Source organism: Sorex fumeus, unplaced genomic scaffold (assembly GCF_029834395.1).
Source record: "Sorex fumeus unplaced genomic scaffold, SorFum_2.1 ptg000051l, whole genome shotgun sequence".
Taxonomy (NCBI): Eukaryota; Metazoa; Chordata; class Mammalia; order Eulipotyphla; family Soricidae; genus Sorex; species Sorex fumeus.
Window position 1 is genome coordinate 3,998,531 of NW_026606108.1, and position 16,916 is coordinate 4,015,446.

General features: G+C 49.9%; 1 protein-coding gene across 1 annotated transcript; it reads left to right on the forward strand.

Annotated features, from left to right (window-relative positions):
- The first annotated feature begins 6,238 nt into the window (after positions 1–6,238).
- MAGEL2 (MAGE family member L2) lies at positions 6,239–10,616 on the forward strand. Its single transcript, XM_056124535.1, has 2 exons — positions 6,239–6,354; positions 6,485–10,616. Exon 2 carries the CDS (start codon positions 6,606–6,608, stop codon positions 10,158–10,160), a length of 3,555 nt encoding a protein of 1,184 aa, XP_055980510.1. The 5' UTR covers positions 6,239–6,354; positions 6,485–6,605; the 3' UTR covers positions 10,161–10,616.
- Positions 10,617–16,916: the final 6,300 nt, after the last annotated feature.

The following is a 16,916-nucleotide window of genomic DNA, read 5'->3' on the forward strand; positions in this document are numbered from 1 at the left end:
CCCAGTAATTGTGCTCCTTGGTATTTACTCAAATGAGTAGAAAACTTATGTCCACACACACATCTTTATATAAATGTTCATAACAGCTTTATTCATATTTGCTAAAAGTTGGAGGCTGCTAAGAAGTCCTACACTAGGGGACTGGTAATAAATAAACAGTGGCATAGACACACAGAATAGAATATTATATCATGATAAAAAGAAATGAGTAACATACACATGAATGTTTATAGCAACTTTACTCATATTTGCTCAAACTTGTCCTTTTGGAGGTAGCTGAATGGGTAAACTGTGACACATCTAGAAAGCTGAATATTAAGTACTGAAAACAAAGTGGGCATAAAAAGACCTGAAAGAAACTTAAATACATTTCACTATGTGAAAGAGGCCAACCACGTCCTGTGTGGCTTCAAGTGTCTTACATTCTATAAATGCCAAACCATTCAGATAGTAATTAAGTCAGTGTTTGCCCATGGTTGGGGTGGAGGGAAAGGGGCAACACAGGATACAGGAGATTTTCAGTAACCAAATGATCCTGTATTATGCTATCACAATGGGTGGATGTCCTTATACAAATCCGTCCATTCACCAGATGTATATGTATGTATGTATGTATGTATGTATGTATATATGTATGACAAATCCACAATGCTAAAAGAGAAAGAAATATCAATCACAAAATTTCACAAAAACACAATTACACTGAGAATTATAAAAAATACATCACTTGGGTACAAAACACTGGCAGTTGGGGAATTCTGTGTGTATTTGTGTGGTGTGGATCAGAGGGAATATGGGAAATTGAAATTTCTTTTCTAAAACCACAACTTCTCTATGGATATGGATAACAAGACATCACGAAGTGCAAAACACAGTGATACACCATGTCGTATCCCCTGGGACATTAGCAATAACATGGCCAGTTATATCTGTTTCTGGAAGAACACGAAGCAACTGGAATTCTAAATAGTGCAAAAATTATACATCCACTGTTTCCCATCCAATGGGTGACCCCAAATCAAAGACTGACAAGAGTTTGATAAGATGCTGGAAACCTGGAATTCTCATACTGTCTGGTAGTATGTAAAATTTGCCCCACCCAACTGTGGACTGAGAACTGTCACCTTTTCTTCTAAAGACAGAGACACATCCATGTGCACCCTTCAACTCTGGCTATTTACTCAAGACATATGAAACGTATGCTCCAAAAAACTGCATTTAGATGATTTTTCAAAAGAGTCTTTTTTTCATACTAACCCCAAATTATAAATATCCCAAATGTCAACAGGTAAGGAGTAGACAAATTGTGCAGTATAAATAGAACGGAATTCTATTCGGTATTGAAAATAGCAAACTTGGGGCCCAGGGATGTGGTTTGGTGATTGAGTGTCTGTTCTGCATGTGTGGGGCCAGCTGAGGAAGGTGGGTCTCCTGCACCATTCAGCACTGAGCAGAGTGATTCTGGCATCTCATGGTTCTGACCCAATGCCACAAAGTGGATACCTCCCCCCACACACACACACACCAAATGACTACAGACCCCACACAATAATAGAAATATGGCAAATTCCCCACAAATACAAGAACATATTTAAATAGCAGAAATGATGGAAAAACACATCAATTGTACTGACTCCATTTTTTTAAACTGATTCCATTCTAGGAAATGCAGTCACAGGTAAAAATGACATCATGAGAAAAGTTAGAGTGGCTGTTTTGAGAGAGAAATGGCCATAAAAAGCACATATCAGTCTTTCATTTGATTAAAAAAATATGTTCTCTATCTTGTTCTGAGTGAGAGCCACTCAAGGCCAGAGAGCATTAAACAGATTGCTATACTTCTATGCATTTTATTCTATACTGATTATATATGAAATTGGAAAAAATGAGTTTTTCAGCATATATAAAAGGACTAGGAATGCTGGTTTGGGCAAATCATTAGATCAAGATTTAATTCCATAGAGACTGCCAGCTCTGTGGCACACAAATGACGATCCTGAACCTCGATCGCTTGTTGTATAAAAGGGAACTAAACATATGTGGACTTGGTTTGAGCATTTTGTGAGCAGCAAATGTAAAGCATCGGGTGGGATCTGATAAATACTAAGTGTGCAAGAAAGAATATTCACACTAGGTTAGTGAATTCCTTGCATTCATTCTTTCAAATTCCTTGTGCTTCACATATATGCTAAGCTTTTGTCCTTTTAGGACCTGGTTTGTCTATTTGGAGAGCTCTCATGAGTTTCAAACAGCTTTGGATCTGTTTATTTTTCTTTACATTGTTAGAGTCGGCACTCCCCCCTCTAACTCCCTCTCCCCAGGCCCCCCACGTTGCAAGCAGAAACAAGCAACTGACCAATATGAGTTTTCAACAAAGAAAACAATAACCCTCTATAGCACTAAAAATACCCTATCCAAATCCCCTGCAGCTGGAACATTCAGTGTCTGATTTTCCCCTGTAGCCCCCAGCACCTAGAAAAGCATTAGGCACTGTGAATGTTTAATAAGAGGCGTTTCATAAATAAACAATTTGAGACTTTGTGAAAAATCATAACTGAATATTTTACTTGCTTATAAATATTTACAACATGTTTAACAAGTACAGAGGAGTAAAACACGGACATTTCTGGTCTAAATCTCACACTTTCATTCAGCTGCTCCTGCAGAGCCCATGGAATGAGCAGGGAAAAGAACTATGAATAACAGTACTTCTGGCTGGGTAAGACATCTCAAACACCCAGCAAACAAAATCAAAGACAAATTCTTCCTACACCTGGCAGGATTAATTTCTGACTCCTTTTGGTCTGTCCAGAATTCTCCTCTCCCCAGCCCCATTCTTTTTTCCCAATTGCATGTGTTACTCTTTTGAAAATATGCAAAGTCTTTGCTAATGAGAGAAAGGACACCTAAATGCCACAGATCTTTCATGTATTTTTCCTTTTGTCCACTGTTCACTTTAAATGTGTACAGCAAAATCTAAAAAAAATAAAAATAAAAAAGCAAGGAAACAAACATTACTTGCTGACATCTGCTGCAGAGGAACAACGATGAAAAAACTCAGAAGATAGTAAGGCTGTTTCAGGGCTAGAGAAGATTCCACATGGAATAAGTGGGGTTGGGGAGATCGATTCTAGCTTGAGGTCTAAATTTCTGGCTAGACTCTGAACAATACCATTATTCCTCATAATTCCCATAACACTGGTTCCAAGATCAAAATCCTGGGCTGCTCAAGGCTCTGATGCTAAATCGCACTGTCTGTACACAGAACTCTTTAATATTCTTTCCTTTTCCCTCCCTTTGTTGCTGTGTTGTCGAGGGTTTTCCCAGCTGATTATGGTACTGACCACAGTTTGTACACTCGCCTATGGCATACCAGAGATCACACGCCTTTTTGTTGTTGTTGTTTTGGCCCCAGGGAATCCTGAGGAATACCCTCTGCATGAAGGACAGAGCCAAGGGTTAAAGTCACAATACCTACCTGCAGGACAGGTGCTCTGTCACTGAGACACAGCCTCAGATCTGCATATTCCAGCCCCCACGGACATGCTGTGCTATTGTACTGTTTAGGGGATAATGACAAGAAAGCACGTTTGTGTGTGGAGAGTAGACACGGCCACCATTGGCTTGATGACATGATAAAGGGAGGGGACCCTGAATTTAAATTGCATAGATCCACTTTTTTGTGTATTTTTCCAATCAATATAGTTGATATAATTTTTCCTTATAGCTTACTTAATAATGTTTTATTTTCCCCAGCTTAGTTTATGATTGGATTCAGTACAGAATGCCCCCCATCTACAAAGTAGATGCAGGTTGTAGTATCAGTAATGTGGTAACTAAGTTCAAGGGGATTAAAAGAAGTTCATGACATTTGGAGCCCCAGCCCCAGCATCACTGTATTTTCAATACTCCCAAGATGGAACCGAGGGGTGTGAAACCTGTGACGAAGAAGGACTGGCAGGACCGGGCTTTCCTGTTATTAAATCTGTCAATCGGCTCAAAGAGAAGATTGGTTCTGTCACTTGGCTCTGTCATTTGATTCCTCAAGTGATATTTGATACGGGGGGCAGGGGGGGGGCAAGGTCTGAGCAGTGTGGTTGTCAAGTGGACTGGGTAGGAAAACAACTGCTTGTCTAAAAGGGACAGCTGCATTTTCCAGGGAATCAGCAGTTCAAGTCACAGCCCCCAAACCCTGATTCCAACTCCCCCCCCCATTGCCAGCCCTTTCTGATCCCATATCTCTCCACTAATTCAAATGTGTTACTTGGAGTATAAAGGTGCTTGTGGACAAATAAACTAGTTTTTACTTATTGTTCTGTTTTTTTTTGGGGGGGAGCCATATGTCGTGGTGTTTGGGAGACATTCACCAAAGATCCATCCAGTGTTTGGGCTGGAACCTGGTACCGCTGATTTGAAGGGGGCTGGCATGGACGGGGGTGGCAAATCTATTCCTTGAGCCCCAGCATCAGAATGATTTGTCCCACAGCACTTGGACATATGAGACAATCCTCTGGACTGTTCAATCTGCCGTAACCCTGAAAAAGAAATGATTTTGCTAATGCTTCAGTGCGACTAGAATGAGGTCATTAGCTGGAAGGGAACAGCTTCCTCCCAAGCCATCAAGAGCCAAAGCTGTTATGTGGTAGAGTTGGGGACAGGCAGACATGAGGGTTGTGTGTTTGTGTGTGTGAATCCTCTGCCACAGTGCAAAGCCCCTGCAGACTGTGCAGTTACCGGCAACGGGGCTGAAATCCCAGCCTGGCTCTGACCACTGCAAAGAACTCGCTTCCCAGGTCTACACAGGAATCAGACAGAAAGTCAACCTCTGAAAAGCAACCTAATCTTGAGAAGTAACAGTCTGGTTTCTCATCCATCCATCCATCCATCCATCCATCCATCCATCCATCCACCCATCCACCCATCCAACCCAGGAAAGTGGAGGACACCCTGGAGAATTCACCCTCCAATTCTCTTCTCTTTGTTCAAACCAGTAATAACCTCAAGGGAGGGGTGTGCCTTCCATTCCGACCTCTTAGTTTCCAAATTGTAGAAGCACCAGCTCAGAGTACCTTGGGAGTAGTGGGGTATAGCCTTCATTCTCTTCTGCCCCCTGGTGGCGTCGGAAATGGTCTTTTTGAAATCCCCCGCCCCAACTCCCGTCTCTTTTCCAAGACTCTGCAAACAGACTTTCCAAAATAAACATCCTTGATATTTAGTGTTTTTGTGGATTTCCACGAAACTACCCTACTAGAACTGAGACTTTAATCTCCTTTCGGCACAACTCATGGAAGAGAGGGGCCCGTGATTTTGCCATTTTCTGATCGACTCTGCATACGACACCATCCTGAGCTGGAAAACATTTTTTCCCTTCGTGAGGATCTCCCAGGGTTGGAATCATTCATCTACTAGCCCTGTGCATTAGCCTCTGACATACTCTCACTTTCACACATGCATTGCTAGTGATAAGAACTTTTTTCTTCTCATCGTCGGTTTGTTTTACAATTTATTTGCTGCGCTGCAGCTGACATGCAGCTACGGAGAAAAATCCCCTTCCCCAATCTTTCACTCCAAACTCCTCAGGGGATCTTGTTTTTCTTGCTTTCCCATGATGTGGGAACCCTCTCAGTTCTCACTTCTCTTCTCCTGCTTCTTTGTCATTCCGTTCCCCTTTCCGCGTGTCTCCAGTGCCTCTATGCTTAGAGGCAATCTTCTTCTGGGCTCAGGAGTTTGGTGCTAAACCCTAATTCCTCCCGCCCCCGCCTTTTCCCACTCGGCCACTGTTTGCAGAAGTCTCTCTGACTTCCAGCACACTTTTCCTCCCCAAGACCGTCTCATTAGGCAACACCGTCTACAGGGTATTTCTCCTTGGCCGTCCCGCTGCCCTGGAAATGCCTGTGTCCTAATCAGGCACCATCCATCTCCCTGTCCGCTCGCGGTGGACCCCTCCCCCGCGCCTGTCCCTAAAAGCCTGATCCACACAGGCACAGCCGAGCTTTACTCGCAGACAGAAATATGCTTGCACCCCCACCCCCACCCCTCCGCCCTCCCTTGCACGCGTGCACGGGGCTCTCCACCTCTCCAGACTCCGCAGGCTCGGCCGCCCTTCATCCCCCCGCCCTGCTGCTGGCGCTCAGACCGCCCCTGTCCCCCTCCCCTGGAGGCCTGCCCTGCTCCCATTGGTCGGCTGCCCGTCTATACCGCAGCGCTGTGATTTCTGAGCCCAGATGCGTCCCTGTGCGAGAGACTCTCGCAGCAGAGTCTGAGCGGCGCGCACAGTCGGGAGCGGAGCAAGGAGCGCTCGGAGCAGCAGCGGCAGCCAGTAGCCTGGACGAAGGTCTCCGGCCGGCATTTCTGGTAGACGCCCCTATGCTCTCTGCACTGGCGGTGGTCGGGGGCGGGGAAGGGGCGGGATCGAGCCCCCCTGGCCCTTCCCCTTGCTTTCTCCTGCGGGCGGCTGCGGAGCTTAGAGAGTTTTACTTCCTAGCACACCAGCAAGGAGCGCGGCTCGCCTGGCCACGTCGGCACGCACCGCTCCCGGCTCCCGGCCGCTGCAGGCCCGCCAGCTGTCGGACTCACGGACCCAGCAGCTGTCACGGCAAACGGACATGTCACAGCTAAGTAAGAACCTGGGTGACGGCAGTCCCCCGGCCGAGGCCCCCAAGCCGCCGGTCTATAGCCGCCCCACCGTGCTGATGCGCGCCCCGCCCGCGTCCTCGCGCGCCCCGCCGGTCCCCTGGGAGCCTCCTCCGCCGGAGCTGCAGGCGTCCCTGGCCGCCTGGCCGGCTCCGCAGCCCGCCTGGGAGGCGCCGCAGGGCCAGCCGCCCACCCCAGGGGCCCCACTGGCCCAGCCCCAGGCGCTCGGTGCCCCGCTGGTGCAGGCACCCCCGCTGGGGGGTCCGATGGGGAAGCCTCCGACTCCCGGAGTCCTGATGATGCGCCCTCCCCCTCCGGGCGCCCCGCTGGCCCAGCCTCCGACTCCAGGTGTCCTCATGATGCATCCTTCAGCGCCTGTGGCCCCCATGGCGCACCCACCCCCTCCAGGCACCCCCATGGCGCACCCGCCCCCTCCGGGCACCCCTATGGCGCCCCCGCCCCCTCCGGGCACTCCCATGGCACACCCGCCTCCTCCGGGGACCCCCATGGCGCACCCGCCTCCTCCGGGGACCCCGATGTCCCAGCCTTCAGCACCAGGAGTCCTGGTGGCACAGACGCTGACCCCCGGAGTCCTGATGGTCCAGCCACCGCCGCCAGCCACCCTGATGGCCCAGCCGCCGCCGCCGCCCGGAGCACAGATGGCCAAGCCGCCAGGTCCCGGCGTCCTGATGATCCACCCGGCCGGCCCGAGAGCGCCCATCGTCCAGCCCGCCGCCTCTGGTGCACCCCTGGTGCAGCCCGCCGCCCCACCGGCGCAGCCCATGGCCACATGGGCCCCCCAGGCCCAGCCTCTGATCCTTCAAATCCAGTCTCAGGTCATCCGGGCTCCTCCACAGGGTCCCCAGGGCCCACAGGCACCCCTGGCCACACCCCCAGGCTGGCAGGCCACGGCAGCCCCGGGGTGGCAGCCCCCTCCACAGGGCTGGCACGCAGCACCCCTGACCTGGCAGGCTGCGCAGGTCACCTGGCAGGCGCCCACCATCACCTGGCAGGCCCCACAGCCCATGCGCCAGGGTCCACCACCTATCCGCCCGGGGCCACCACCCATCCGCCCCGGGCCACCGCCCGTGCGCCAGGCCCCACCGCCCATTCGCCAGGCACCGCCGCTGATCCGCCAGGCCCCGCCACCTATCCGGCCAGCCCCGCAGGTGCTGGCCACACCGCAGCACGTGTGGCAGGCCCTACCGCCCCCACCACCACTGCGTCAGGCCCCGCAGACCCGGCTGCCCGCCCCGCAGCTGCGGGCTGCCCCACAGGTGCGAGCTGCCCCACCCGTGCCCACTGTGCAGCAGGTGACCATCCAGCAGGTGCCCACGGCCCCACCTGCACCAGCACAGGTGTCCGTGTCCGCTCCCCCTGCGGGGCCACAGGGGCCCCAGGCCACGCTGCCCATGCCGCTGTCTGCACCGCGCGTGGCGCACTGCCCGCCCATCATCTGGGAGGCCCACAAGGGTCAGCCCCCGGTGCCACACGAGCTGCCCGCCAGCGCCATGGAGTTCCAGGAGGTTCAGCCTGCCCCAGCCGTGACCTGGCAGGTGCCCAAGGCCCCCGGCCACTTCTGGCAGCCGGTGCCTACCCAGGAGGCCCAGAGGCAGGGCCCCCCACTGGTGGCGATGGAGCAGCCCTTTCCAGGGGGCCCGGCCTCCCAGAAGGCCGTGCCTATGCAGTTGCCCCCGCAGCAGGCGCCGCCCGCAGGCGCACAGGCCGAGCTGCCCACGGTGCAGCAGCTGCAGCCCCAGCCTACCTGGCCCGGCGCCCCCGCCGGCCTCCAGGTCCGGCCCGCAGCAGCAACCGTAGCGGCGGCAAATTTCCCCCTGGGTCCGGCTAAGCCGCTCCTGCCTCCGTCGGGGGAGCCCCGCGCACCGTCGGGGGACCGCCGGACCGCGTCCAAGGAGCGTCGCACCTCGTCCAAGGAACGCAGGGCGCCATCCAAGGAGCGCATGATCTTTGCCGCCACCTACTGTGCGCCGCAGCGAGGGGGCGCAACCGCCGGCCGCGTACACGCGCCGCCCGCCTGGAAAAGTGTGCCTGCAGCCCCCCCGGAGACCTTCTCGGTCGCCCCCAGGGTCTATCCATCTACCTCCCAGGTGCAGCCTGCCCCTTCCCACACCCTGGCAGCTCCATCTGCTGTGCCAGAGACCCCCAAGGTGCTGCAGCGCGCCCTGCACGATCCCTTCGCCGTCGCGGGCGTGGAGGCCGTGCCTACAGTGCCCTGGGTGGCCCAGCCCAGTCTGAGCGCGGCCAAGACGGCCAAGGCAGTGCCCACCATCCTGATGTCCACAGCAGCGGCAGCGGCGGCAGCAGCAGCAGCGCCCCCCCAGGTGATGGTCACCCCTGCGGAGGCCTCCAAGTCCCCCGCTGACCCCCCTCGGCGCTCAGGCAAAGCCACCAGGAAGAAGAAGCACCTCAACACCTGTGAGGGCAGCAGTGCCCAGTTCATGGCGCTGCATGACTGGCGGGGCCACCGGCCCTGGGACAATCCGAACTTGAGTGACTGGGACTTGCAAGCCCCTGCGCATTTCCTGGGGGACTGGGAGACCCTAAGCGCCTGTAACCTGAGTGGTTGGGAGGGGCCCCTGACCTCCAGGATCCTGGGTGGCTGGGAGGTCCACGGCACCACCTGGGCCCTGAGTGCCTGGGAGGGGCCAAGCATGGCACGTGCCCTTGGCCTCTGGGAATGCCCCAGCAGCCCGCACTCCTTGATTCTCTCTGAGCTCACACACCTCTCTCAGGGATTTGGTGCCACCCAGAATGAGTCCCAGCTGGAGACTCAGACCCTGTCCCCCTTAGACCAGAGGGCAAACGCGTTGGTGCAGTTCCTTCTGATCAAGGACCAAGCTAAGGTGCCCATCAAGCGCTCGGAGATGGTGAAATTCATCCTCCGTGGTTATAAAGACGAGTGTCTGGATATCATCCGCAGGGCTAACCAGAAGCTGCAGTGCATGTTTGGGTATCAGTTGAAGGAAATTGATGCCCAAAACCACTCTTACATCATCATCAACAAGTTGGGGGGGGCCAGGGGAAGGCCAGCAGCAGAAGCACCGGCCACAGCAGTTGGCCCCGCTCTGGACAAGCCCAGGCTGGGCCTCCTCATGATCATTCTCAGCCTGATCTTCATGAAGGGCAATTGTGTGCGGGAGGAGCTGGTCTTTAGCTTCCTGTCCAAGCTGGGGGTGGACGTGCACGCAGCTGATGGGGTCTTTGGGAACACCAAGAAGCTCATTACTGAGGTGTTTGTCAGGCAGAGGTACCTCGAGTACAGGCGTGTGCCTTTCACTGAGCCCGCCCAGTACGAGTTCCTCTGGGGGCCCCGGGCTTTTCTGGAAACCAGCAAGGTGCTGGTGCTCAAGTTCCTGGCTAAACTCCACAAGAAAGATCCCAGCTTTTGGCTCTTCCACTACCTGGAAGCACTTTCAGAGTGCGACTGGGAAGACCCAGATGAGGATGATTCTGACCCCGACGACAGTGCCCACGACTCCACCAGCAGCTCCCCACCCCGTAAATGAAGTGCAGCTGTGACCGTTTCCATCTCTGTGTCTTGGCCAAAGGCCATTGACAGTGTCGTCATGTGGGGTCGGGTGGGGATGTTTCACTCCTGGTGTTTCTGTTCCAGTTCCATGTGCGTGAATTGGGAATCCTTGTGTGACTGGTTCTTGGTTCCGTATTTGCCAAAGCTCTGTACATTTTTTTTCATGTGGCGTTTGAGTTCCCTTGGCTACTGTTCTCTTTGGCGTGTTTTGACATATGTACTTTTAAGTGAGATCTGTGATTCTCTGTTTTGTGTTTTGATTGTTCTGTTTTGGTCTCAGAGTCATGCTGGCTTTGTGAAATGACTTAAGAAGCTTCTCCATCTTCTTCTGCTCCAGATTCGGTAGCATTGAAATAGGCTGTTCTTTGAATGTTAAAATGACTCACCAGTAAAAGCCGTCTGCAGAGAAATAAATATCTATATCTATAAATATACTTTCAGCATAACAAAAAAAGAAGAAAAAAGTGTGTCTGTCTTGATTCTAATTTCTACTCTAGGATGATTCCAGGTTTCCCCCGCCTCTCCAAAATAGCCTCGAACACCCAAACCTACAATGAATGGTAGTAAATACAGGCATGACAAAACTGAGTTTGTGGGTGAGAGCCATGAGATAGGAAATGGAAGATTTCGACCGAACCCAGAGTCAAGTTTCACAAATGCACGGGGAAAGGGGGCCCAGGATGAGAGAGGTGGTGGCCTCTATGGGACTGAACCCCCACACCAGTTCTTCTAAGCAGGCATTGTTATTCACATGGTGTGAGAGGGTTCTGAAGGTTTGGAGTTGAATGGAAGGGCTGGTCAGTAAACAGTACGATTTGAAGCAGTGCTGTGTTGAGGGTGGTGGGGGCATGAAAGGGGGCCTTCTCTCTGCAAGATGTCTAGTACCCAGATGAATGTAGCACATGTTTGGAGCAACAGGTCATAGGGCTCGGGGTGGCCAGGCATGGGAGAATAGGACTTCAGCCACATGCTGAACTTGGATTAGGAACACAGTTCCTGCCTTGCATGCGGACTTATACCATGACCCTGGTGCCTCCTGGTTGCAGGCATGGGTGGTAGGTGGTTGGGAATATTGGGCAACACTCAGTCAGAGAAAAGGGTTCCAGTAAACCTGAACACTCAGCCCCCCACCCCCACCCAGGCAGGCTTCTGGCTCTGTCCGTGGGGGTTAAATAACAGACAGGTGCAGGTCCTGTGTGAGAGCCAAGGGGCCATTGGAGAGCATAACTTGGAGATACTCATACATACACCACAGTGCAGACAAGGAACAGTCACTGTCTTCATGGAGGTGGGAGATATCCAGTGCTTCTGTCACCCCAACAAGTCCTAAACCCCAAACCCAACTTTGAGTAAAACCCTAGGTCCCCAGAGTAGGTAAAAGGCAATAGTGGGCTTCTTCTGCCACCTAGTGGCTACTTCTGGGATATGCTGCAAAGTTTGCCCTCATGTCCTGCAGGATCACACCTGGGTTACCGCCACTTGGCACTTTAGCCCCTTACCTGCATCTGTACCTAGAAGCCCCACCTCCTCTCTGATATCACAGCACATAGCAAGACCTGTTCTCTAGTTTGGCCCAAAGCTTGCTACATTTCTCATTAGAGTGCAAATCCCAGTTCCAGCAAGGGTGGAACTGAGCTTGGCCAGGTGTAGGGGGAGTGAGGAGGTAGTTTGGGCTAAACTTTCCCCAAACTTAAGAGTGTCTTAGAGACTCCTTGAGTCTGAGAGGACTGTGCATAAACCCTAGAAATCAACCATTAGTTTATCAACAATAAAGCCCATTGAAGGGGACACTCTGTCCCAGCTGAGAGTTAGCATGCAGAGAAGTTCTGATCCGTTGTTTTCTAAAGCTTGTGTGTTTTCCATCCACTTATCCTCATTGCTATGGGGTTCTGTGAGCCATTAGTTCATCAAGCTCAGATATTTTTTTGCTGAGCAAAGTTGGAAAGGAGCAGAGAAGTACTATGAGGCTGCATTTGAGGTTCAGCTTACCTCCAGGCTAGAAAGGCTCTTGTCATTCTCAATTTCCCATCTTGCCTTTCCCTATGTAGTCACGGTCACGGTCCTCCTGTTGCTCATCGATTTGCTCGAGCAGACCCAGTAACGTCTCCATTGGAGATTTTGTTGTTACTGTGTTTGGCATATCGAATACATCACGGGTAGCTTGCCAGAGCAAATTACCCCCTTTAAGTAATGCCATAGGCTTATGACCTGAATGGAATTAAATTGAATTTGAGAAGAGTTTAAAACATGAACTGAGCCAAAGATTCACCAGAAAAGTTTTTTAAAAAAAGAAATGCCACCATTCTAACAACAGAAAACAAAATATAGGCATATGTAAAAATACAAGGGGAAATCCCTGGGGACAGATGAAAGTTCTTTTGAAAGAGTTAAAACACAGACAAACCTCTTAAGATAAATGTATAATCTCACTAGCACTATCTTCCGGCTCTTCATCGATTTGCTCGAGCGGGCCCAGTAACATCTCCATCCTGAGAATTGTTGTTACTGTGTTTGGCATATTGAATTCATCATGGGTAGTTTGCCAGGCTTTGCCATGTAGGTGAGATACTCTCGGTTGCTTGCTGGGCTCTCCGAGAGGGGCGGAGGAATCGAACCTGCCTCAACCGGCAAGGCAAACGCCCTACCATTGTGCTATAGCTCCAGCCCAAGATAAATGTAAGAGGAAAAAAAAACAAACATCCTATAACTAAGTGGGCAAAAACTATCTGGTATTAAAAAGATATTAATACCCAATAATCTTATAACATCCCCTAGTTAATATTTAGAGAGAATTTTTTAAAGAGTTCCAGCTTTTATTTATCATAGAATACAATCTCAGAGAACAACATAGATAAAATTCTTGTGAACCATATTAATACCTTTGTAAACTACAGGAGATTATCTTTCAACGTGCAGAAATAATTTCAGCCTCTGCTTCTACGCTTAAAACCAATAGCACTATGTTGTCTAGAAAGTTCTGTGGTGGGACCATGAGGACGGTAATATGTGTCACTGGAGCCAAAGCTTTCACACTGAAAGTTGCTTTCAGAGAAAGGGCTGGAGCCACAGCACAGCAGGAGGGCGTTTGTCTGGCATGGAGATGATGCAGGTTTGATTCCCTAAACCCTCTGTGAGTGTAGGCTCCAAACCAAAAAATACAGGAGGTCTACTTGGATATTGATTCTGCCATCTGGTTCTCTCTCTCTCTCTCTCTCTCCTGTAGGTTTGTTCTCTTTCTCCCTTTATCTCTCCTGTGTAAGTTGATTCTCTCCTCTCTCTCACTCTCTCCTGTAGATTGGTTCTCTCTCAGGCTCTCTCTCTCTCCACTATAGATTGGGTCTCTCTCCTCACTCTTCCTTTCTCTCTCCAGTAAGTTGGTTCTCTTCTCTCTCTCTCTCTCTCTCTCTCTCTCTCTCTCGGTGGCTCTGTCTCTCTCTTTCTCTCCTGTAGGTTGGTTCTATCTCCTTTCTTCTCTCCTTCCCTCCTCCCCTAAGTAGAGTGGAGCTAGAACCATCTGTAGCCTCACATTTTCAAAACAAGCCATAAGATGGCTCATCCAATGGGTTTCATGTCACGGGAAACCACACCTAGGAGAGATGCTTTCAAATTTCCCTCCAGGGACTGCCTAGGATGATGTTTTTCTCAAGTTAATATCTGAAGATCTTGATTGAAAAAAAAGATGATATGCAATTTGGGAACTTTCCCCCTTCCTCTCAAGAACAAGAGCTCTCAGGCCTTGTTGCTTTTCAGTATTGTTCATCAAACAATGTTGTAAGAGAGCAAAAATTCATCTTGGCAAGAGCAAGCTCCCTTTGGGGCCCTTATGACTTCTGGCACTCGCCTCCAGTCTGCATCTGTCTTTAAGGTCTACACCACTCCTAGTACTTTTTTTGCTGGGATCATGCTGGAAGGAAAGATGGCCACATCCAGTTCCTGGGTCCCTAATGCCAGGCATGCTTTTCCCTCTTCCCAGCACTAGTCTTACCACACCTGTTTTGCTTCATGGGTCCTGGTCACTCCTCAGTGCATTCCTGGACCCCATTTTCTGCCTTAAAAGCTGCCTCTGGCATAGTCTCTGCCTGTCCTATTCTAACTCCTATGTTACTTGTCCAGATAATATTTTTCCCCTGAAATCATTTGTGTGGGGGTGGGGGCAAGGGAGATGAGGTGGGGACAGAGGGGGCACAGAGGCTGGATTTAGTTTTGCCTCAGAGTGACACGCAGGGTAAAACTGTATGAAAAATGCAGGGGAATGGCGTGTTGGGGTGGGGAAGAGGGAGGAATTGCATGCAGAATGTAGGTGGCAGGTCACTCAAAATCAGATGCAGTACAAATGGGTCCAGGAGTCCCTCTGCTGGATGATTGCAGGAAACACCCAGAAAACAGGAACCAGAGGCGTCAAGTAGAATCAGTGGAAGTCCCTGCCCTTTACTGCTTGGTTTCTTCCTGTTTTCTCTTGCCCTAAATCCAGAAAGTTAAGGGCACGTGGGAAACAGATGGTTAGAATGGTATAATGTTTTGGAGTCATGAGGAGGAAAGGACACCTAGAAGTGATGCATTTTTCCAGCCCAAGCCAGCTACATTTTCCTGACAGCTATTTCTTTCTCCAAAATTTTCTGGAGAGTTGTACGATACAGTATTCTACAATGACTGGCCTCTGCATCTGACTGCTTTGTGCTTCCAGAGGGTCTCACTGACCTTCAACAAGAAAAGGTCAGCGGATCTGTGCCTCTTTACATGTCAGCCCCTCTGACTTGCATGGCTCCACTGTGGAACTCATACTGCTGCTCTCAGGGAGTCACTAAGAAGCACAAAGGATGGTGCTCTGCAGGCTGAGAAACCCTCCTCTGCTATCTCTCGTTCCCTGGGAAATCAGCCGGAGGGTTCAAGTGAACCACGTATGGTGCTGTCCCATCCACCGGTGTTTCTTAAACCCTGAGGGGAGTATGTCTGGAATGTTCAGAACCATCTCTGGAAAGAGCTATCATGGGCTTACAAAGTGTGGAATCTGCTGGTTTTGTAGGCATGAGATTCCCTTAAAAGCAGTTAGCTGAGATCGAGGGATAGTAATGGGTTATGGCACTTGCCTTGCATGCAACCAACCCTGGCCTCATCCTTACCAATGCATCCTGGGCACCAAGTGCAGTGAACCTTGAGCCCATAGCCAAGAGTAAGCCCTGACCATGGCTGGGTATGAACCAAGCCCCTCCCCTTATTAAGAACCCAGCATTTAAAAGATGTTTTTATTAAATCACCATGAGATAAACAATTACAAAGCTTTACATGATTGGGTTTCAGTCATATGGTGTTCCAACACCTATCCTTTCACCAGTGCATATTTCTCACTACCCTTCCACCCCCAAGTCTACCTCTATGGAAGATACTTTCTTCTCTCCCTCCCTTCTTCTTTTCCTCCCTCCCTCTATCCCTTCTCTCTCTTTTTCTTTCTCATCATTATCATTTGCATTACAGATACTATAGGGTTATCATATACATCATGTATATCCCTTTACCTACTTTCATCACTTAATTCTTTCCCAGATCATTTCCAACTGTCTTTATCTATCCTAACTGCCCTCTCCCCCCTTCCCTCTACTTCTTACAAGCTTCCAACCATGGGACAGTCCTCTTGACCCTCATTTCTATTGTTCTTGAACTCCAGCATATTATTTATAGGCATAAACTCACAGAAAGTGGCAAAGATCACAGAGTCTCATGAAACTTTTACCTAGTTTCCCTGTTTATATGTTAGATAGTTGTAGTGAAACATCAAGAATATTGACAAGAAATTCCTATGTGCATCTAACCAAAGATCTTTGATCACAATTGGATTCTGTCACCATTTCCACAATCCACATGCCAAGCATAACAGATTTCTGCTGTACTAGCACTTCATGGCAATGTGCCTCATGTCCCACCATCCTGAGCCCTGGAAATGATGATCTCAAGTGTCTGTCGCTTTGTAACGTTGGGAATATAATATAAATGGAATAGATATCTCATTCCTTGGGGATTTTTTAATTTTCTTTAATTTCTACACCTGTTGTGTGTATCAGAAGTTCCTCTGTTGTTAATGATGATAAAAGGTTACCTGGGAATGAAAAACCAAGGAACCATGAATCATCTTTCAGGGGATTGGTTTGCTTGGAGGGGCACACCCACTGGTGCTCAGAGCTTCATCCTGACTCTGAACCTAAAGAGTTCAGGAACCATATGTGGATCCTTAGCTGTTAAAAAGTGCCTATAAAACCACAGGACCCAAAAGGAGAGAGAGAACAAAAGGGAATGCCCTGCCATAGGGGTAGGGTGGGATAGGGGGAAAGGGGGTGGGAGGGATGCTGGGAGCATTGGAGGTGGGGAATGGGCACCGGTGGGGGGATGGGTACTCAATCATTGTATAACTGAAACCCAAACACAAAAATTTGTAAGTCTACAACTGCAACTCATGGTGTTTCACTAATAAATTTTTTAAAGTGGCTATAAACACATTTACTTTGCATGGACCTGAGCTTTTATTTAACCTGAGTAAGAATTTTGAATGATCCCAGCTTATGCAGGAGCCTCACTCAACAGTACTTGGAAACCTCTGGCTGTTGATCTAGTTCTAATTTCTCTGCCCTATACCACTGATTTATCCTCCCATAATGCTACACTGTCTTGAATGACTTGGAAAGAGTCAACAATTTTTCTTCCTCGGTTGTATTTGCAAAATGGTTTCTAACCAGTTTAGGGC